This window comes from Balaenoptera physalus, assembly GCF_965194825.1.
Source record: "Balaenoptera physalus genome assembly, chromosome: 2".
Lineage (NCBI taxonomy): Eukaryota > Metazoa > Chordata > Mammalia > Artiodactyla > Balaenopteridae > Balaenoptera > Balaenoptera physalus.
The window spans coordinates 67,772,351-67,796,802 of NC_138883.1; the positions used below are offsets into that span (position 1 = coordinate 67,772,351).

Genomic DNA, 24,452 nt, shown 5'->3' on the forward strand with positions numbered 1-24,452 from the left:
CATGTACCTGGGTAGGGCAAAAGAAAAAAGAAAAAAAAGAGACAAAGAATAGGGATGGGACCTGCACCAGTGGGAGGGAGCTGTTGGGGAGGAAAGGTTTCCACACACTAGGAAGGCCCTTCACGGGCAGAGACTGCGGGTGGCGGAGGTGGGAAGCTTTGGAGCCACGGAGGAGAGCGCAGCAACAGGGGTGCAGAGGGCAAAGCGGAGAGGTTCCCGCACAGAGAATCGGTGCCGACCAGCACTCGCCAGCCCAAGAGGCTTGTCTGCTCACCCACCGGGGTGAGGCGGGGCTGGGAGCTGAGGCTCCGGCTTCGGAGGTCAGATCCCAGGGAGAGGACTGGGGTTGGCTGCGTGAACACAGCCTGAAGGGGGCTGGTGCGCCACGGCTAGCCGGGAGGGAGGCCAGGAAAAGATCTGGAACGGCCGAAGAGGGAAGAGACTTTTCCTTGCCTCTTTGTTTCCTGGTGCGTGAAGAGAGGGGATTCAGAGCACCGCCTAAACAAGCTCCAGAGATGGGCACGAGCCGCAGCTATCAGCACAGACCCCAGATACGGGCATGAGACGCTAAGGCTGCTGCTGCCGCCACCAAGAAGCCTGTGTGCAAGCACAGGTCACTATCCACACCGCCCCTCTCGGGAGCCTGTGCAGCCCGCCACTGCCAGGGTTCCGTGATCCAGGGACAACTTCCCCAGGAGAACACATGGTGCGTCTCAGGCTGGTGCAACGTCCTGCTGGCCTCTGCCGCCGCAGGCTCGCCCCGCATCCATACCCCTCCCGCCCCCTGGCCTGAGTGAGCCAGAGCCCCTGAATCAGCTGCTCCTTTAACCCGGTCCTGTCTGAACAAAGAACAGACGCCCTCAGGCGACCTACACGCAGAGGTGGGGCCAAATCCAAAGCTGAACCCCGGGAGCTGTGCGAACAAAGAAGAGAAAGGGAAATCTCTCCCAGCAGCCTCAGGAGCTGAGGATTAAATCTCCACAATCAACCTGATGTACCCTGCATCTGTGGAATACCTGAATAGACAACGAATCATCCCAAATTGAGGAGGTGGACTTCGGGAGCAAAGATATACTATTTTATCCCCTTTTTCTCTTTTTGTGAGTGTGTATGTGTATGCTTCTGTGTGTGATTTTGTCTGTATAGCTTTGCTTTCACCATTTGTCCTAGGGTTCTGTCCATCCGTTTTTTTGTCTTTTTTATATTTATTTAATTAAAAAAAAATTTTTTCGTAATAATTATTTTTTATTCTTTATTTTAATGACTTTATTTTATTTTACTTTACTTTATTTTATTTTATCCTCTTTCTTTCTTTCTTTCTAATTTTTCTCCCTTTTATTCTGAGCCGTGTTGATGAAAAGCTCTTGGTGCTCCAGCCAGGAGTCAGTGCTGTGCCTCTGAGGTGGGAGAGCCAACTTCAGGACACTGGTCCACAAGAGACCTCCCAGCTCCACATAATAGGAAACAGCAAAAATCTCCCAGAGATCTCCATCTCAACGCAAGACCCAGCTTCACTCAACGACCAGCAAACTACAGTGCTGGACACCTTATGCCAAACAACTAGCAAGATAGGAACAAAGCCCCATCCATTAGCAGAGAGGCTGCCTAAAATCATAATAAGGCCACAGACACCCCAAAACACACCACCAGACGTGGACCTGCCCACCAGAAAGACAAGATCCAGCCTCATCCACCAGAACACAGGCACTAGTCTCCTCCACCAGGAAGCCTACACAACCCACTGAACCAACCTTAGCCACTGGGGACAGACACCAAAAACAACAGGAACTACGAACCTGCAGCCTGCGAAAAGGAGACCCCAAACACAGTAAGTTAAGCAAAATGAGAAGACAGAAAAACACACCGCAGATGAAGGAGCAAGGTAAAAACCCACCAGACCTAATAAATGAAGAGGAAATAGGCAGACTACCTGAAAAAGAATTCAGAAAAATGACAGTAAAGATGATCCAAAATCTTGGAAATAGAATAGACAAAATAGAAGAAACGTTTAACAAGGACCTAGAAGAACTAAACATCAAACAAAAAATGATGAACAACACAATAAATGAAATTAAAAATTCTCTAGAAGGGATCAATAGCAGAATAACTGAGGCAGAAGAACGGATAAGTGACCTGGAAGATAAAATAGTGGAAATAACTACTGTAGAGCAGAATAAGAAAAAAGAATGAAAATAACTGAGGACAGTCTCAGAGACCTCTGGGACAACATTAAACGCACCAACATTCGAATTATAGGGGTCCCAGAAGAAGAAGAGAAAAAGAAAGGCACTGAGAAAATATTTGAAGAGATTATAGTTGAAAACTTCCCTAATATGGGAAAGGAAATAGTTAATCAAGTCCAGGAAGCACAGAGAGTCCCATACAGGATAAATCCAAGGAGAAACACGCCAAGACACATATTAATCAAACTATCAAAAATTAAATACGAAGAAAAATGATTGAAAACAGCAAATAACATGCAAGGGAATCCCCATAAGGTTAACAGCTGATCTTTCAGCAGAAACTCTGCAAGCGAGAAGGGAGTGGCAGGACATATTTAAAGTGATGAAGGAGAAAAACCTACAACCAAGATTACTCTACCCAGCAAGGATCTCATTCAGATTCGATGGAGAAATTAAAACTTTTACAGACAAACAAAAGCTGAGAGAGTTCAGCACCACCAAACCAGCTTTACAACAAATGCTAAAGGAACTTCTCTAGGCAGGAAACACAAGAGAAGGAAAAGACCAATAATAACAAACCCAAAACAATTAAGAAAATGGGAATAGGAACATACATATCGATAATTACCTTAAATGTAAATGGATTAAATGCTCCCATCAAAAGACACAGACTCGCTGAATGGATACAAAAACAAGACCTGTATATATGCTGTCTACAAAAGACCCACTTCAGACCTAGGGACACATACAGACTGAAAAGTGAGGGGATGGAAAAAGATATTCCATGCAAATGGAAATCAAAAGAAAGTTGGAGTAGCAATTCTCATATCAGACAAAATAGACTTTAAAATAAAGACTATTACAAGAGACAAAGAAGGACACTACATAATGATCAAGGGATCGATCCAAGAAGAAGATATAACAATTGTAAATATTTATGCACCCACCATAGGAGCACCTCAATACATACAGCAAATGCTAACAGCCATAAAAGGGGAAATCGACAGTAACACAATCATAGTAGGGGACTTTAACACCCCACTTTCACCAATGGACAGATCATCCAAAATGAAAATAAATAAGGAAACACAAGCTTTAAATGATACATTAAACAAGATGGACTTAATTGATATTTATAGGACATTCCATCCAAAAACAACAGAATACACATTCTTCTCAAGTGCTCATGGAACATTCTCCAGCATAGATCATATCATGGGTCACAAATCAAGACTTGGTAAATTTAAGAAAATTGAAATCATATCAAGTATCTTTTCCGACCACAACGCTATGAGACTAGATATCAATTATAGGAAAAGATCTGTAAAAAATACAAACACATGGAGGCTAAACAATACACTACTTAATAACCAAGTGATCACTGAAGAAATCAAAGAGGAAATCAAAAAATACCTAGAAGAAAGTGACAATGGAGACACGACGACCCAAAACCTATGGGATGCAGCAAAAGCAGTTCTAAGAGGGAAGTTTATAGCAATACAATCCTACCTTAAGAAACAGGAAACATCTCAAATAAACAACCTAAACTTGCACCTAAAGCAATTAGAGAAAGAAGAACAAAAAAACCCCAAAGTTAGCAGAAGGAAAGAAATCATAAAGATCAGATCAGAAATAAATGAAAAAGAAATGAAGGAAACGATAGCAAAGATCAATAAAACTAAAAGCTGGTTCTTTGAGAAGATAAACAAAATTGATAAACCATTAGCCAGACTCATCAAGAGAAAAAGGGAGAAGACTCAAATCAATAGAATTAGAAATGAAAAAGGAGAAGTAACAACTGACACTGCAGAAATACAAAGGATCATGAGAGATCACTACAAGCAACTGTATGCCAATAAAATGGACAACCTGGAAGAAATGGACAATTTCTTAGAAATGCACAACCTGCCAAGACTGAACCAGGAAGAAATAGAAAATATGAACAGACCAATCACAAGCACTGAAATTGAAACTGTGATGAAAAATCTTCCAACAAACAAAAGCCCAGGACCAGATGGCTTCACAGGCGAATTCTATCAAACATTTAGAGAAGAGCTAACACCTATCCTTCTCAAACTCTTCCAAAATATGCAGAGGGAGGAACACTCTCAAACTCATTCTACGAGGTCACCATCACCCTGATACCAAAACCAGACAAAGATGTCACAAAGAAAGAAAACTACAGGCCAATATCACTGATGAACATAGATGCAAAAATCCTCAACAAAATACTAGCAAACAGAATCCAACAGCACATTACAAGGATCATACACCATGATCAAGTGGGGTTTATTCCAGGAATGCAAGGATTCTTCACTATATGCAAATCAATCAATGTGATACACCATATTAACAAATTGAAGGAGAAAAACCATATGAATATCTCAATCAATGCAGAGGAAGCTTTCGACAAAATTCAACACCCATTTATGATAAAAACGCTGCAGAAAGTAGGCATAGAGGGAACTTCCCTCAACATAATAAAGGCCATATATGACACACCCACAGCCAACATCGTCCTCAATGGTGAAAAACTGAAACCATTTCCACTAAGATCAGGAACAAGACAAGGCTGCCCACTCTCACCACAATTATTCAACATAGTTTTGGAAGTTTTAGCCACAGCAGTCAGAGAAGAAAAAGAAATAAAAGGAATCCAAATCGGAAAAGAAGTAAAGCTGTCACTGTTTGCAGATGACATGATACTAGACATAGAGAATCCTAAAGATGCTACCAGAAAACTACTAGAGCTAATCAATGAATTTGGTATAGTAGCAGGATACAAAATTAATGCACAGAAATCTCTTGCATTCCTATACACTACTGATGAAAAGTCTGAAAGTGAAATTAAGAAAACACTCCCATTTACCACTGCAACAAAAAGAATAAAATATTTAGGAATAAACCTACCTAAGGAGACAAAAGACCTGCATGCAGAAAATTATAAGACACTGATGAAAGAAATTAAAGATGATACAAATAGATGGAGAGATATACCATGTTCTTGGATTGGAAGAATCAACATTGTGAAAATGACTCTACTCCCCAAAGCAATCTACAGATTTAATGCAATCCCTTTCAAAGTACCACGGGCATTTTTCACAGAACTAGAACAAAAATTTCACAATTTGTATGGAAACACAAAAGACCCTGAATAGCCAAAGCAATCTTGAGAACGAAAAATGGAGCTGGAGGAATCACGCTCCCTGACTTCAGACTATACTACAAAGCTATAGTAATCAAGACAGTATGGTACTGGCACAAAAACAGAAATATAGATCAATGGAACAGGATAGAAAGCCCAGAGATAAACCCACGCACATATGGTCACCTTATCTTTGATAAAGGGGGTAAGAATATACAGTGGAGGACAGACAGCCTCTTCAATAAGTGGTGCTGGGAAAACTGGACAGGTACATGTAAAAGTATGAAATTAGAACACTCCCTAACACCATACACAAAAATAAACTCAAAATGGATTAAAGACCTAATTGTAAGGCCAGACACTATCAAACTCTTAGAGGAAAACATAGGCAGAACACTGTATGACATAAATCACAGCAAGATCCTTTTTGACCCACCTCCTAGAGGAATGGAAATAAAAAGAAAAATAAACAAATGAGACCTAATGAAACTTAAAAGCTTTTGCACAGCAAAGGAAACCATAAACAAGATGAAAAGACAGCCCTCAGAATGTGAGAAAATATTTGCAAATGAAGCAACTGACAAAGGATTAATCTCCAAAATTTAAAAGTAGCTCATGCAGCTCAATATCAAAAAAACAAACAACCCAATCCTAAAATGGGCAGAAGATCTAAATAGACATTTCTCCAAAGAACATATACAGATTGCCAATAAACACATGAATAAATGCTCAACATCATTAATCATTAGAGAAATGCAAATCAAAACTACAATGAGATATCATCTCACACAGGTCAGAATGGCCATCATCAAGAAATCTAGAAACAATAAATGCTGGAGAGGGTGTGGAGAAAAGGGAACCCTCTTGCACTGTTGCTGGGAATGTAAATTGATACAGCCACTATGGAGAACAGTATGGAGGTTCCTTAAAAAACTAAAAATAGAACTACCATACGACCCAGTAATCCCACTACTGGGCATATACCCTGAGAAAACCATAATTCAGAAAGAGTCATGTACCAAAATGTTCATTGCAGCTCTATTTACAATAGCCAGGACATGGAAGCAACCTAAGTGTCCATTAACAGATGAATGCATAAAGAAGATGTGGCACATATATACAATGGAATATTACTCAGCCATAAAAAGAAACGAAATTGAGGTATTTGTAGTGAGGTGGATGGACCTAGAGTCTGTCATACAGAGTGAAGTAAGTCAGAAAGAGAAAAAGAAATACCATATGCTAACACATATATATGGAATCCAAGGGAAAAAAAAAAAAAAGAAAAAAATGTCATGAAGAACCTAGGGGCAAGACGGGAATAAAGACACAGACCTACTAGAGAATGGACTTGAGGATATGTGGAGGGGGAAGGGTAAGCTGGGACAAAGTGAGAGAGTGGCATGGACATATACACTATCAAACGTAAAATAGATAGCTAGTGGCAAGCAGCCGCATAGCACAGTGAGATCAGCTCGGTGCTTTGTGACCACCTAGACGGGTGGGATAGGGAGGGTGGGAGGGAGGGAGACGCAAGAGGGAAGAGATATGGGAACATATGTATATGTATAACTGATTCACTTTGTTATAAAGCAGAAACTAACGCACCATTGTAAAGCAATTATACTCTAATAAAGATGTTAAAAAGAAAACAAAAAACTGCAATCCTGTTCACCATTACTTTACTTTTCTCCAGAGTACTTTTCACCTTATGAAATATTACATATTTTATTTTATTCATTGCCTGTCTCTCCTACTAGAATGTAAGATACAGGAAGAAAGGAATATTTTCATTTGCTTTATTTATTGCTAAAAGCAGGGTCTAGAATGTTCTGTCAAAGAGTAGGCACTCCAGGGCTTCCCTGGTGGCGCAGTGGCTGAGAGTCTGCCTGCCAATGCAGGGGACACGAGTTTGAGCCCTGGTCTGGGAGGATCGCACGTGCCGCGGAGCGACTAGGCCCGTGAGCCACAACTACTGAGCCTGCGCGTCTGGAGCCTGTGCTCCCAACAAGAGAGCCCACGATAGTGAGAGGCCCGCGCACGGCAATGAAGAGTGGCCCCCGCTTGCCACAACTAGAGAAAGCCCTCGCACAGAAACGAAGACCCAACACAGCCAAAAATAAATAACTAAATTAATTAATTTTTAAAAAAAAGAGTAGGCACTCCAATAGTGGTCCTTCAGCATCTTATTGACCTATGAAAACTACTTTCCATGTTCTGTTACTCAGGGTTGGATCCAGTGTCCCTTTGATTCTTCTCACTCTCTCTACTGAATCAGAGTTGACTACTATCACTGACACTTATTCTTGAGTCCAGAATCACAGAGGACTCTAGGATAGAGAAGTGTGCAGAACTGCCAATTTCCATCAGTAATCCTAAAATCTGATTTATTAAAAGAAATACTTTACAGTTAGAGTCTGTGTTTTAAAGAAATAAACCATTAAACCAAAACCATCTATTGCATGTCTTTCATTTCCTTTCTGTATGACATTTCAGGCAATCTTTGCAATAATGATGCTATTATATACTATAATCCCTAGAGGCTTGGGCTAGGATTTAGTAAATTAGAGTGCTGGTCTTGGCAAAGCCAGTAATTTAGGTTCATATCCTTTAACTTCTGTGTCTCAATTTTTCTATCTTACAAATGGGGACCATTCTGGCCCTTTTACATAGTGTCTTATACAGAAATTATTTGTATACATCTTTTCTTTCCATTGTCTTTGAAGATTGGGGCTGTTTTTATTTATCTGTGTATATCACATGCTATTTACAATGTTTAGTAGATCAATATATGCATGGATAAAACAGATTTTAGTTTTAAGCACGAAATTACCTATGTGGAATTACTTCAAAAAACGTATGATGTAATATAAAAAATACTATTTATTTTTACCATAAAATGAGGCTTAACAGATTCCCAGGAAAAAAAGGAGAAATTACATCTTTTCTCCCCAAGGAGAACAAATTTATTTACTTACTCAGTATGAAAAATTAAAAAAAAACCCTACCACTCATTTTTCTCCATTCTTTTGTTCCCCATCATTCCAACAATACCACTGATTTATCCTGTAATTTAAAGACCATAAATTTGGAACTTTAAACCTCAAGGCTTCACTATTCTCCAGCATCCACATCTAGTGATACCAAATTCCATCACCTTTTTTGTTTCTATTTCTCAGCTCCATCCTTCTCATCTGTATTTCTGTAGCCATGAGGTTAATTTTAAATTAAGACCATTGAATGTTACTACATTTTAGCAAAAAGTGGTAATATTTAGCCTCTTACCAGTACATCATGCACCAAGGCTTGATATGTCCAAGTATGGTGTAAAGGAGTTGCCAAATCTATGTTTCTGTCAACAAGGACTAATAAAGGCCTTTGGAAGCTGTAAATATATTAAAAAAAAATTATGTAACTCTTAATACCTGTGTATACATCTACATTCTTCTACTACTTTCAGTATATGTCATTTTCATATGAACAATAAGTATACTAATATTGACATTCCATAATACTTTGCTTTCTAAAAAATTTTCTAGTACAATCAAGTAAAGCAATGTTTTGTACTACCTAGAGCCTGTGTATGATGCTAGATTATAAGTCTTACTTAGGGAACTTTCTTAAAGGAAAAAATCTATACAAATACTTCTACAGAATAATTTTTATAGCTATCAAAGTAAGAATAAGTTCCTTTTGCTCAGATTTATATTTTACATTTTTGAATAAAAGGAAAAAAAGAAAACCCTTTGTCAGGTTCAGGGAAAACAATTACAGAGAGTAGGATCTTACGAATTTATACAAATGTTCAATAGTTTCATAAATTACAAATTCCAATTTTTTCCTGAAAACACAAATTCAAAAAAGCAGACTCAAGAGAAGAGGCTCACAAAACCCTATCCCATTATAAGATATGAAACTAAAACATTATACTATAACAGTAACTAATTATATAATTACTCACTTACCAGACATGTCATATATTGTTTAACTCCATCACTATCATTTAGATATGAAATAAACTACATTTAAAGCAAATTGAGGCACAAAGTCATCTGGTTACCATGTGTCTCCAAAAGGCATAGAGATTTCGCTTTAGAGGCACTACTGTATCAAGAGTACACGTCAATTTTCAATAGGCATTGCTATCTGATTTTATTTACTATATGTATTTTCTCCTGAAGGACCTCTGACAATTTCAGTAACTCATTACACCCTACTGGGTGTAAGACAGTGAACTCACAACTGCATTAATTATAAGACTTGGCGATAAAAAGGTAGGAGTGGCACCCTTACCACCACCTACTATCGTTTATTATTCCAGAGCTAGGTGGAGGGCAGGGAGGATAGCCTATGGCAGGGTTTCTTAACTCAGCACTACTGACATTTGTGGCTGGATAATTTCTTATTATGAGGAGTTGTCCTGTGCAGTGTAGGATGTGTAGCAGCATCCCATAATGCACCCCACTAGATTCCAGTAGCAACTAACCAGTTGTGACGACTGACATGTCTCTAGACATTACCAAATTCTCGTTGAGAATCATTAGCCTACAATTGGATTCAAATACGTTTAACAATAAATAGTCTGATAAGGTTGCTGACCCCTAATTCAAATAATTTAGAAATGCATACAACAAACTAAAAGTAAGACAACTATATTATGATTATGTGAATACACTAAAAAAAATTTATCTAAACAAAACAGTGCCTTTATATTGGTTTCTAAGGCCTATACCAGAGCACAATAAAAAAGGAACTGTTCAGTAAGGTATGACATAGTGGTTGCTTCTGTTGAAAAAAAAATCAGATGAGAATTTGATGTCTCTGCTCTACTTAGTAAGAAATATCATTATTTAGAAGAATATTTAGACCAGCAATGAAATTGCAAAACAGTTTAAAGTAACATGGGAGGTCAAACAGTTGAACAAACAATTGAAACACAATGTTAGTATCAACTGCAAATTATAGGAATAGTATATAAAACTGTAAGAGCCATCAAATTGACTTAAAATGAAGTCTATGAAAGGTTACCATAAGAGTATAATTCCTGGAAGGCAGTTATACTGAGTATCAGTTTATTTTCACAGGCTTTACTTATTAATTCACCTAAAACTAGGGATAATAATTAATTTTCCAAAATACTGTCTATTCCCCTTGAAATAATTTTCAGCCATTGGTGTGGGTTTCTTTACTTCCTCACCCCAATACTGTCCATTATTTTTAATAAACAAAAGTTAAACACACTATAATGGACAGTTTAAAAAAAATATTTCTATTCAATAATAATTGAGCAGTCAGTAACTTTGGCATTATCTACTCATGCTAGACACGGTAACAAAGACAAAAATACTTTGCCAGTATTTTAATGTAAAAATGGAAACCAGTTAATAGACAGGTAGAAATAGACATAGGCATCACAAGTTATTCAACTTACTTTTTTTCATTACCAAGAGGCTTAATGATAATTAAAAGGAAGTGGCTTCTTACTTCAAAAGCCGTATAAACAGAAAAATTTATCCTACAGATGATAAAAATGAAAAACAGAAAATTCTAACAAAAGAAGGTAAATTAAATAAAATATTCCATTTGTATTTTTAAGAACGATTTGAATCAAAACCCTGATCTAGACTTTCCAGTATAAGGGTATTCTATCAGACAAGGAAAAACAACCCAAAAAACTCTACAAATGTTTCATTTTCAAGCATATAAGGTGTATTAACTAACACAATACCTGAACTGGCCAGCTCCAAGTGTGTCACCTGTAAAAAGACTGTTTCTTGCATCTCTCAGATTTTCCCGAAGTTTCTTATCTAGTTTCTGAAAAATGAAATTTTACATTAACTTTTTCTAAAAATATTTAATTTTATTGGAGCATAGTTGATTTACAAAGTTGTGTTAGTTTCAGGTGTACAGCAAAGTGATTCAGTTATACATATACATATATTCATCTTTTTTTAGATTCTTTTCTTATATAGGTTATCACAGAATATTGAGTAGAGTTCCGTGTGCTACATTAACTCTTGAAGAACAGTTGGTAATACACAACGTATTCTTAATTTTGGAACTAAGAAATTTAGAACTCCTTTACAAAACAGTAATTCTCACATTTTAGCTTCTTTACTATTCAATATTATCCTAACTTGGACTTGAAAAGACCAATGCTTTTTCTATTGTGACTCAGACCTGATTTCACTAATAATCACTTTTTGTTGACTATTTTTACTTTAGGTATGGGAAACGTTTTGCAGTAATAACCCACACTCTCTCCCAAAGCATAACTTGCTGCACCGAGGAAGCTACCTCAATAGTGGTGGTTGCAAGAGGCTCCAGAATAGAAATGGAATATGTGAAAGAAACTAGACTTCCATCTGTCAATGATTCATTTGGGCTACTAAAACTCAAAAATGTTAGTGTATCTTCCTCCATCTTTCCATACCATTTACCTTCTTTTCAGTAACTCTGTAATTTCTCTAATATCTTATTTTTTAATCTTTAAAGCAAATTCTTGAATGCTCATTTTACACAGAATGTTCTACTCCAGTATTATGGGAAAGCAAAATACACTTCATCATGTTAAAAATGATTATAATTGTTAATAAATGTTTGCTAAATGAAGTTAAATATTAAATGATTTGGGGAATCAAATAAGTGTAAAATTCTACTTAGAGAGACAAAGCTAAATGAGGAATATTTATTTGAGTAAAAAAGAAACAGGGCTGGAATAGCACATTCACATTGGAATAAATCATTTTACTTCATCACATGATCACAATGATTACTTTTTATTTTTGGTGGAATCCCAATGTTATAAAATAAAAATATTTGCCTTTGGCACTTAATATATAACCCATAACAACTGTATTAGTATACATACTTAATATTAACAAAAATACTTGAGGTATTTAGGGAAAACAACTGACACATTATTTATCCCCAATGGATATTTGCATGAACTCACCACTGCTACCATTTCTGCTGCTGTTCCTCTTGAACATCTGATTATAGGGACAGCACCTATTTTAACAACAGATGTTAGCAATGATTTCAGCTCTTAATAATTAAAATGGATACTTATAAAATACATCAGCATCAAATAAAAACATACAATAGATATATACAATTTCAGGCTACAAACATAAAAGGATTTATAATCTTGAGAATAAAAGCAAGGTTTCAGAAATAGACCTTACCATTTATAAAGACAACATGAGGGAGTCAGAAAAACATGGTTTTTATATTGTGTGGGTCAATCAGTGTGACCATATTTTTTCAATGGACTGACTAAATCAGCACTTTGACTAATTTAAAAGATAATATCAATAGAAAACACATTCTTTGCATAATGTAAAATGCTCCTAAAAGTTGGCCTCAATTTATTATCAAATCAACTCATTTTAGACTTCTAAATTTCTATTATTCCAAGTTTTATTGGAGGCTGAAATCCTAAAATGAGAAAAAAAATCAAACTGCACTGAAAATCTCATAAAACAAAGAACATTGTAATATTTATATGCTGAAATTCTTACATTTTAGATTCTATACAAAGCATGCTCAGTCAGTTGTAAAAGTAAAAACGTGAAATATTAGTACGTTTTTTAAAACTTTGTTTTCTTCTGATGGCAAGCTATACATGTCTGTCCTAAGAAAATCCAAATAATATTAGAAATGTATAAAGTTAATCCTCTTGATTCAAGCACCCCAAAATAATCCCCATTAAGAATTAGATATGAATGTTTCCAGGTTATATTCTACATATAGTCTAAATAAGTGTGTGTGTGTAGTGCATAAAAAACAAAAATAGGATACTCTGCATACCATCCTTAAATTTGCTTTTTTTCCACTTAATTTACTGTTGATATCTTTCTATGTCAGGTTGGCAGTAATTTCAACTTTTCCTTTGAGAAAAATCACTTTCTGATACTCTACATAATAAAAGTGGCTCTAACACTTCAGTGGTCTGTACACTTCTTTTTCAATCTACCTTAACCTTGAAAATATAGTTATCATCAAGCAAAAATAACCTTAATGTCCACAATAACCCTAGCATTCAGCAAAATTCTGGAGACTGTGTGCAAAAATAGAAAGATTAATTATGTCTGTTTAATGACTAAAAGTGGTATACATGTGCGTTCTTTAACAAACAAAAAAAGACCCAACAACTCCATTTGAAGGTACTGAGAGCAATCGAAAGCAAGCAGAAAGTGGAGGAGGGTAAAACTCTTGAAAGAAGAGAAATACTTGAACAGTGAGAGATACTTTTAACCAGCTTTCCTCTTGAGGGTACTTTCCAGTTTGCATGGCACAGAGGAGAAAGAGCTCAAGCAGAAAACAGAAGACTCACTGAGCTGGGAAATCAAAGCCTGGAGTTCAGGGCTGGAAATTAAAGGGAAAAATCCCTGAAAGGAGGGACCTGCAAAATCTGTATGCAAATTCTCCTCAAGCTTTTGTCTGTATCCTAAACTATGCATGTATCTCTCAATTTTCTCATTTGTGAAAAAGAGAGAAATTTTATTAATGTAGTGTGAGGATCATTTTAACTGAAAAGTTTTCAGTGTCTGCAAAATTAAAATTGCAATTAGAGGATTTCTAAACATATCCATTATTAATAGTAACGAATAAAATCATACATTAGACACTAAACACAATGTAGCTGTAAGTAAATTTAGATACTCCAAAGAAATGTTTAAAATTGTGAGAATATGTTGGATAAGTGTTTTATGTAAATTTACTGTTTTCTGGAGCCTTGGGAGTTTGCCTTAATACTTACCAGGCATATATCTCTCTAATTAGAAGTGCATTTGAAATTTTTCAAAATGAAATATTAAAAGAAAATTAGCAGGCACATAGGTGAAGCCACCAGCAAACATTCAAACAATATATTAGGAAGTTACAATTACCAAAGACATCTAAGGCGACAACTCAAGAGAGCTGCTAAATGCTAACTTCATCAAATTATTAGAAGAATTGTGGTTTTATATAGTACAGAATGTATATTTTATCTCAACTCTGGAGAGAGGGACTGTAGAGATCTAGATAGATAATAAGGCATCATATTGCAGTGTAACAGGTTAAAATGAGCTCTTAAATAATTAATTTACTTTCAAGAAATAAACAAAGGTTTGAAAACTTACCCAGTGTAACAAAAAAGCAAAAGAGGCTGTCAACAATAGTGTCCATAACAGTTTCCATTTCCGTGTCTGTGATATCTGGTCTGTTAATGGCTAAAATGACATAGATAAAGGAGAAGAAAGCGACCAAAATTTATCCCTTATTTTTGTTAAAATTATTACTCAACACCTATCAATATTCAGTTTGATAATATTTGTAATAGTTAAGGAAGTAAAAATTTTTATGCTTTAAATTTTAAGTGAACAAGTATCCACAAAAATTATAATACTTCAAAAAAAATACCACCTCAATATCAGTAGTAGTAATGAGTAGTATCAATATTAGAGCAGTAATAAGAAGAAAAAACCCACCACATAAATTATACAAAATTTTTGCCAGAGCAAATAGGAAAATAAATATCGTCTTCCATAATTTTATTCACAAACATTAAATGGCCTCAAGAAACTACTGATCTTACTATCCAAATACTGCCAGAAAAGGACAATGTATCAATAAATCAACTATGGCAAGACCAACATCACATACATTTTCTTTGTATTATAACAAATTATATAAATTTCTTTTCTGATCTACTAGACTGTACTTAAGTGGTTCTCAAACTTCAGTGGATAGAAGAATCATTCTAAGAATAGGAGAGAAGAGAAAGAAGTTTCTCTGGAAGCTATTAAAAATGAAAGATTCTTAGCCCTTTCCCTCAGGGATTCAATTCAATAGATTTGGGATAATTCTAGGTAATCTGCAATTCTGACAAACACCTCAGGTGATACTTGGGGCTACACGTTTTTTTCTTTTCTGTCCCATTTCTTTCTTGGAACTTTAAGAACCAACATGTCAAATGTTTTTAAAAGGTAAGAGTAATAATGGTCCCTAGCCAGGAGGGAAGAATAAATGGAAAGGTGGCAAGCCTACTCACTAGGTTGACAACCAGTGACTTTGCTATCCTGGCTGCTCTAGTACGCGATGGCTTCCACATTTGAAAAACAGGTTGTTGGGGCTACACTTTAAGAAACATTGCTGTGAAGACTTTCCTTGACAGTCAAAGACCTTGCCTTATTCATCTTCCTATCTCTCAGAGTACCTAGGCTCAGTGTCTGACAAGTAGATGCTCAGTAACTATTTGTTAAAAGACTGACTGGACTAAAATATTATCTATATAATACGTTTAATTTCCCAGCATCTTGAATGTGAAAACAAATATAAAATTCAGTACAACTTGTGATCAGCATAAGAGGAAATCAGAATCCAACTGGATACATCAGAGTGTTCAAAGAAAGTATGGTACATGCAGAGAACATAAAAATAACAAAGACTTTAACCATAATCTGGATGAGGAAACGTGCTGCTATTCAGTGTTGCAGACTGCCATCTATCCAAATCAGATGACAGAAATGGCATAAGGATACAACGTGAATTATGTAAATTCAGGGGATACCAATCCAGTGAAATACTCAGCTCATTCTGCCAGTCACTGGTTCAGGTAAAATCTATATGAAGCCTCCATCCTTCAGGATCATACCCTTCAGTCCCACACCTCTGAAACAACTGACCTCAACAGTCAAAACACTGTCCATCACTAACTTCAACTCACTTTCAACAACAACTTGGTCTGAGACACTAGCCTAAGTCTAACTAAGGTGACAAGTCTGCGTCCTTTATTGGATAAATTCCCAATCCGTGGAAAACAGGTGATAAAAATTGAATCCATGATATCAATATGGTTGATTTATGTTTTGAATAATCTGTTTAAGATTATTAATTAAAGCACTTGTAATGTTTGAGAGGATTTGCCACATAATTACATAATAATTAAGAGCACTAACTCTGGAGTGAGTGCCTGGATTTAGTAACCCGGTTTTGCCATTTCTTTATCAAGTTACTTAGTATCTGTGCCTCAGTTTTTTCATCTAGAAAACAGAAATAATATTAATTCCTACTTCATTAAGTTATTCTGAGGAGTAAATGAGCTTATATTGTAAAATGTGTATAGGGCAATCTATTATATAGATTATAATTATATTATAATTGTAATATTGTAATAATTAATAATTATATTATTAATATAATAATTATTAGCCCAATAATTATATTATAATTATACTATTGAGAATCTGGGCGATTATGCATGTGATTATACTTTAAAATTAATAAATTAAATTTATACTTTTAATTCAATAATTATTAATTTCAGACTTGTGATTTTTAAGTTGAGAGATATAAGAAAACAAATTTATAAACACTTGAATGTTTAATGAATTTAGACTCCCTATAAATTTAATTATTTTTAATAATTATTTAAACATTGGGGCAGATTTTGTTTGTTAGATTTATAAAGTTGCCTGGTCTGGTGTTTGAAGTACTTAAAACTACTCAGCCATAAAAAATCATGAAATTTTGCTGTTTGCAGCAACATGGATGGACTTGGAGGGTATTATGTTAAGTGAAATAAGTCAGACAGAAAGACAAATACTGCATGGCATCACTTATAAGTGGAATCTAAAAAATGCAACAAACTAGTGAATGTAACAGAAAAGAAGCAGACTCACAGCTGCAGATAACAAATAAGTGGTTACCAGTGGGGAGAGGGAAGGGGGGGCAACTTAGGGGTAGGGATTAAGAGGTGCAAATTATTATGTATAAAATAAGCTACAAGAATACATTGTACAGCATAGGGAATACAGCCAATATTTTATAATAACTATAAATGGAATATAACCTTTAAAAATTGTGAATCACTATATTATACACCTGTAACTTACATAATATTGTACATCGACTATACATCAATTAAAAAACAAATAATTAAAAAATTAATAGGCTGAATTTATAAATGCAACTTAAACTGTTTAAGGAAATTTAACAAACTAAGTTTGTTGACTAAGTTTGTTAAATGAGACTGATTAGAATTTAGTCAGTTCAATCTGAGTTAATAAAAGAAAAAGTAAAGGTGCTTGTTTTCAAATAAACAGATTTATAAACAAAATTTACAAGTTTAGCTTAAAGGCTTAAGGGAAACTAGGTTTTAAACATGGAACTTAAGTAGCTAATTAAGTTAAAGGTCAGTTAAATGTAAATAGACTTCTGTAAATAACTAGAGTACTGTCAAAAATCTCTTACATGGGCAATTCAGCAAATACTTACACCCATTTAGAGATGTTGCTTAATTTCAGCAAGAAGGCATACTATGGAGCTCAGTGAAACCAAAAGATTCATGCTCTCTTCTCTTGGGAGCTTACCACCTGGTCCAGTGTGTTATGATAGGATACCACTAGCATTTTGAGCAGAACAATTTTCTGTGTGAGTATGGTTTACACACTGCAGAAGATTTAGCATCCCTAGTCCCTGCTCACTAAATGCTAGTGCTAATTGTGACAATCAAAAATGTCCTTGCACATTTCCAAATGCCCCCATGGGAGGCTCCTACTTTAGAACCTCTGAAACTCTAGTCATCCCCAAACATCTCAATCCTTAGGTATCAAATTAATAATTATTTCTATGAATTGGCTAATCACATCTTCTATAGTCTGCAATTTTCTTTAAAATATTTGACATAACTAATCAATGGGCACAAAGTTTCAGCTAGGCAAGATGAATAAGTTCTAGAGATGTGCCATACAACATTGTACCTAAATCAACAATACTGTATTATATACTTAAAAATGTTAAGAGGGTAGATCTCATGTTAAGTGTTTTTATGAAGAAAAAGAATCAGCATAGACAATAAAACATGGTGTGGGTGTCCGCGTGCGTGCGTGCATGTGTGTGTGTGTATGCATGTGTGTCTGTTAACTGTGTGTATGCGTGTGTGTCTGTTAAGTTTAATCTACATCCAAGGAATGGTCAGTTTATCAAAGCTGGGAATACAAACTTCAGAGGTGGTTAGATAGCATTTGATCAAATACCAATACTCAATCTTACCACTGCATGAACAGGGTGTAAGAATCAAGGGTGTCTAACAACCTATATTTGAGAATGGTACTTACATCAATACTTCATTCCATAATAGGACATTAGTAGCTGCTGACTCTTTGTTGTTGTCTGATCTTGACAAATAGCAACATTAACCAACCTTTTCTGAGTGCTTACGATATGCCAGTAACTTTTCCAAGCATTTTACATACACTAATGCATTTAACTCCCATAAAAACTCTGAGGAAGATAGTATTATTATTCCCGTTTTACAGATTTGGAAACTAAAGCACAGAGAAGCAAAGTAAACTTGTTCTTGTCCAAGGGTCAAAGTACTAAAAGATTAACTGAATCTTACTACTAAGATACTGTCTTAATCACCATGAGTGAACCATTCATGCAAGTTGCTGTGGGGTAACTAAAAGGTCAGATAATTGGTCCTTCACTGAGCTTACAAAACAGATTTAGTAAGTGTTGTCTACATGTGACAGAACTCAGTCTGAGACTTGCTTTCTTCATGTGCTGTAAACAAAGCTGGTTTTGGAGTGCACTAAACATGTTTACTATTGTTTTTTTACAGTACACTGTTCATTTTGTTAACAATGAATTATAAAATTCCTATTTTTACATACCACGATATGAAACAAGCTCCTTATTTTGATTACATAATACAAACATATCATCTTCCAAAGTAATAAAATTGAGATACTGATCGAAAACCTAGAAACAAAAGAAAAGGTTTTCAAATCAATTTTACAATATTGAATGCACATTTAGTTTGATTTAATCTACTAATGATAAAATGAAAAAAATTATAATTATATTCAATAACTAAAAATTATACCATGTAGCATGTAGATTGCCTAATTGGGCAAGAATGAGACATTAACATTAAAAAGCAATAAAAAAAAACAAGACTCCGGGCAATAAATTATCAAGGAGAGTAACAGTTTCAGAAAACAAAATTTAAGAAGATATAAAATTTTAAAGCAAATTGTGGTTGGGATGGGAATGGATATCAAATATGAAGAAAAACCACAATTATAATTTTTATATTCATTTTAATCATACTTCTCTAAGAAAGTCATAGTAACTGTTTTTACACTGTGAACTATATTTATAGGTGGGGAAAAGTTACACTAGTTCTTTAGAAGTGTAAATCCGGAGAAAAATGAAGAAAACTATCTGAGATACGTTAAATGTAGTTAAATCGAAAACTGTTCCTATTATTTCATGTAAAACTAATGATAAATTTTGGAAGAGAAAGAATAATAAGACACAAGCCTTAAAAACTAATCAGAAGTAGTTAGTGGACTATCTAAGAATGAAAAATCTATTAGTATGAAAGAATGGGAATTAAATGCATGGTTGTTTAGTCTTTTATTCGCCCTCTATCATTCTGTAGAATTTTCAGTTATATCTTGTCCAAATTCAAGAAACAAAGGGCAAAACAGGGCTACAACCAAGAAAATATATTACAGATTTATTTATAATTAAGCCGAACATGACTAAAAGTGACTATGATATAGAATTGCTGGCCTTCTTTCTTATAATATGCAATATAGCCCCCTTGGATACTCTCTCCTAACTAACAAAATATCTGAAGATAGTATGGTGACTATAGTGATCACTGATAAAACAATGTCAAAATATTTTGGGTATAATTTGTGACAACACAACTGTCAAACTATTTCTAAGCTGAGCTAAAAAAATTATACAAATCCCAGCCCAAAACAAAAATTGATTCAGCTTTTTATTTATGTCTTTCAAATTAATTGAGTAATAAGTTCCTTTAGTTTGGTTTATTTTGCCTAGTTCAAGTTGAAGATAATTTACACTATCAGAACTCTTTCTAGAAGTATTGGGTCTAAATATTCCTTAGGTTGTTCCAGTCCTTTGTAAATTAGACACCAATGTCGATTTATAGGTTTCAGAATATTACTAAATTTTACATTAACAAAATGTTATCAGCCAACCAAAACCTCTTACCTTGGCTACTTGTGTTACTGCACTAGCTGCTAATGCTGCATTTGCAATATCTTCCAGTTTACTTCTTGAAATAGCAGAAATAAAATTTAAATAATATGATTCATAGAGTTGATTGCGAAGATCCTATGAATACAATGAATACTTCATTCTTATAGGATAGTATAAAGGATGATGACCAATGCAAATCTTTTAGATACAATAAGAGCAAGGTTTTAGAGGATAATATGCATATTTACAAGACAGGTTATACAAATGATACAAAAAAAGTATCTCAGGAGAATAAAGTTATGAAGAGGTACTGGTTACTTGGTTACCAGATATAACTGACATGTATTTTAATAATTAAAGTTATGATACTATAATTATATTATCAATAAAATCCTATTCATTACAGTAGTATACAAAACTGCTTTGAATTACCATACTTGTATTCTTCTTAAAAAAATCCAGAAGTGGCTCTCTTATATAGCTTAAATGCTTATTATAATTGGCAGACACTACCTTCTACTGTTTCTAGTCATGTGATGATACAACAAATATTTCCTTCACTGTACACAGACATGTTATAATTCTAATGACCAATTCTAGAACTATTCCTTCTCAATCACCCAAAAACAGTGTCATTTAAACTTATGTTAATTCTTAAATCGAATTCACTTAGATTCTTAAACTCTAGGCAAATAAATATCTAAATAAGCATATTTCTTCAAATCTAAGATAATGTCATTATAACAGGCACTGCTGTTTTATGTAGCACTAAGGAAGAATGAATGCTGCCAATAAAATTCTGTAACACACCATCAATTTTAAGATACATATGATTTCAAAGATGCTGAAATGTGAAAACCTGAGGGTCTGGAGCCTGTGTGAGGAAGGTGGCTGAGCAGAGCAGTGGTTCAACAAAGACTGGGAGATTGGTTAAGGAATTGAGAATTGATAAATAAGTAATTATGTTGAGGATGTTGGGAGCCATGTTTCTCACTGTCAGCAAAAGAAATTATAAATTTGTAAAGGGAGAAGGAAAAGCTAGAATGAATCCTGTATTTCTGAATTGAAACAATTTCAGAGGTTATCTATCTGTCTAAATAGAGAGATAAGCAGGAAGATTTATAGCATTAAATATTGGTATAAATATTGATATACATGTATTTCTTAGCTCTGTCCATTGAGAGGACCCAAGAACTGTGACATCCTAGCAGCAATGAGTACCTAATGCTCAGACACTGATTTCTAAACACAATTCTCCACAAAAAGCAACCAGGGCTCCTTAGACAAATGGCTGAAACTTGGGCTCGGACAGAGAAAGTACAAGATGAGACTGGAATATTTTATTATGGAAAAAAGTAAGGAAGTGATCAAAGAATGAGGGAGACATTTCAAAAGAAGTTGAGCAATGTTGCAGGATGTAAAATCAATACAAAGAAGTCAACTGGGTATTTACACACTTGCAATGAGCAACACTAAAAATGAAATTAAGAAAACGATTCCATTCACAATAGCATTAAAAAGATACAAAGGAATAAATTCAGCAAAAGAAGTACAAAACTTACATTCTGCACAGTATAAAATATTATAAAAAGATTGAAATAAATAGAAAGATATCCCATGCTCATGGATCAGAAAATTTAATATTGTTAAGATGGCTGACAATCATCAACAGGAAGACACTGGAACTCACCAAAAAAGATGCCCCACATCCAAAGACAAAGGAGAAGCCACAATGGAACAGTAGGAGGGCACAATCACAGTAAAATCAAATCCCATACCTGCTGGGTGGGTGACTCACAGACTGGAGAACACTTATACCACAGAAGTCCACCCACTGGAGTGAAGGTTCTGAGCCCCACATCAGGTTCCCAACCTGGGGGTCCGGCAACAGGAGGAGGAATTCCTAGAAAATCAGACTTTGAAGGCTAGTGGGATTTGATTGAAGGACTTCGACAGGACCGGGGGAAACAGAGACTCAAATCTTGGAGGGCACACACAAAGTAGTGTGTGCATCAGGACCCAGGGGAAGGAGCAGTGACCAGAGGGGAGACTGAACCAGACCTACCTGCTAGTGTTGAAGGGTCTCCTGCAGTGGTGGGCGGTGGCTGTGGCTCACCATGGGGACAAGGACACTGGCAGCAGAAGTTCTGGGAAGTACTCCATGGCATGAGCCCTCCCAGAGTCCGCCATTAGCCCCACCAAAGAGCCCAGGTAGGCTCCAGTGTTGGCTTGCCTCAGGCCAAAAAACCAACAGGGAGGGAACCCAGCCACACCCATCTGCAGTCAAGCGAATTAAAGTTTTACTGAGCTCTGCCCACCAGAACAAAGGTCAGCTCTACCCACCACCAGTCCCTCCCATCAGGAAACTTGCACAAGCCTCTTAGATAGCGACATCCACCAGAGGGCAGACAGCAGAAGCAAGAACTACAATCTTGCAGCCTGTGGAACAAAAACCACTTTCACAGAAAGAGAGACAAGATGAAAAGGCAGAGCGCTATGTACCAGATGAAGGAACAAGATAAAACCCCAGAAAAACAACTAAATGAAGTGGAGATAGGCAACCTGCCAGAAAAAGAATTCAGAATAATGAAAGTGAAGATGATCCAGGATCTCGGAAAAAGAATGGAGGCAAAGATCGAGAAGATGCAAGAAATGTTTAACAAAGACCTAGAAGAATTAAAGAACAAACAGAGGTGAACAATACAATAACTGAAATGAAAACTACATGAAAAGGAATCAATAGCAGAATAACTGAGGCAGAAGCATGCATAAGTGACCTGGAGGATAGAATGGTGGAATTCACTGCCATGGAATACAATTAAGAAAAAAGAATGAAAAGAAATGAAGACAGCATAAGAGACCTCTGGAACAATATTAAACGCAACAATATTCGCATTATAGGGGTCCCAGAAGGAAAAGAGAGTGAGAAAGGACCTGAGAAAATATTTGAAGAGATTATAGTCGAAAACTTCCCTAACATGGGAAAGGAAATAGTCACCCAAGTCCAGGAAGCACAGAGAGTTCCCAGGCAGGAAAAACCCAAGGAAAAACACGCCAAGACATGTATTAATGAAATTGACAAAAATTAAAGACAAAGAAAAATTATTGAAAGCAACAAGGGAAAAACGACAAATAACATACAAGGGAACTCCCATAAGGTTAACAGCTGATTTCTCAGGAGAAACTCTACAAGCCAGAAGGGAGTGGCACAATATATTTAAAGTGATGAAAGGGAAGAATCTACAACCAAGATTACTCTACCTGGCAAGGATCTCATTTAGATTCGAAGGAGAAATCAAAAGCTTTTACAGACAAGCAAAAGCTAAGAGAATTCAGCACCACAAACCAGCTCTACAACAAATGCTAAAGGAACTTCTCTGAGTGGGAAACACAAGAGAAGAAAAGGACCTACAAAAACAAACCCAAAACAATTAAAATGGTAATAGGAACATACGTAGCAATAATTACCTTAAATGTGAATAGATTAAATGCTCCAACCAAAAGACACAGGCTCAATGAATGGAATCAAAAACAAGACCCATATATATGCTATGTACAAGAGACCCACTTCAGACCTAGGGACACATACAGACTGAAAGTGAGGGGGTTGAAAACGATATTCCATGCAAATGGAAATGAAAAGAAAGCTGGAGTAGCAATTCTCATATCAGACAAAATAGACTTTAAAATAGAGAATGTTATAAGAGACAAGGAAGGATACTACATAATGATCAAGGGATCAAGAAGAAGAAATAACAATTAGAAATACATATGCACCCAACAGAGGAGCACCTCAATACATAAGGCAAATGCTATCAGCTATAAAAGAGGAAATCAACAGTAACACAATAATAGTGGGGGACTTTTAACACCTCACTTACACCAATGAACAGATCATCCAGACAGAAAATTAATAAGGAAACACAAGCTTTAAATAAAACAATAGACCACATAGATTTAATTGATATTTGTAAGACATTCTAACCGAAAACAGCAGATTACACTTTCTTCTCAAGTGCACATGGAACATTCTCCAGGATAGATCACATCTTGGGTCACAAATCAAGCTTCAGTAAATTGAAGAAAACTGAAATCATATCAAGCATCTTTTCCGA

General features: G+C 35.6%; 1 protein-coding gene across 6 annotated transcripts in view; it reads right to left on the bottom strand.

Annotated features, from left to right (window-relative positions):
• The window catches only part of SCFD1 (sec1 family domain containing 1), a 132,001-nt gene that overhangs the window by 86,402 nt on the left and 21,147 nt on the right, over window positions 1–24,452 (bottom strand). For all 6 annotated transcript variants that reach the window (XR_014261130.1, XR_014261131.1, XR_014261132.1 and 3 more), the window contains exons 5-10: window positions 20,350–20,472; window positions 18,993–19,080; window positions 14,457–14,546; window positions 12,284–12,339; window positions 11,057–11,142; window positions 8,614–8,713 (exon numbers count right to left, since the gene is read on the bottom strand). Coding sequence is in view for 2 of the 6 variants with exons in the window: in XM_082452126.1 (XP_082308252.1) it covers window positions 8,614–8,713; window positions 11,057–11,142; window positions 12,284–12,339; window positions 14,457–14,546; window positions 18,993–19,080; window positions 20,350–20,472 (543 nt within the window). In the remaining 4 variants the exon portion in view is untranslated. The remainder of the gene's footprint in view (window positions 1–8,613; window positions 8,714–11,056; window positions 11,143–12,283; window positions 12,340–14,456; window positions 14,547–18,992; window positions 19,081–20,349; window positions 20,473–24,452) is intronic.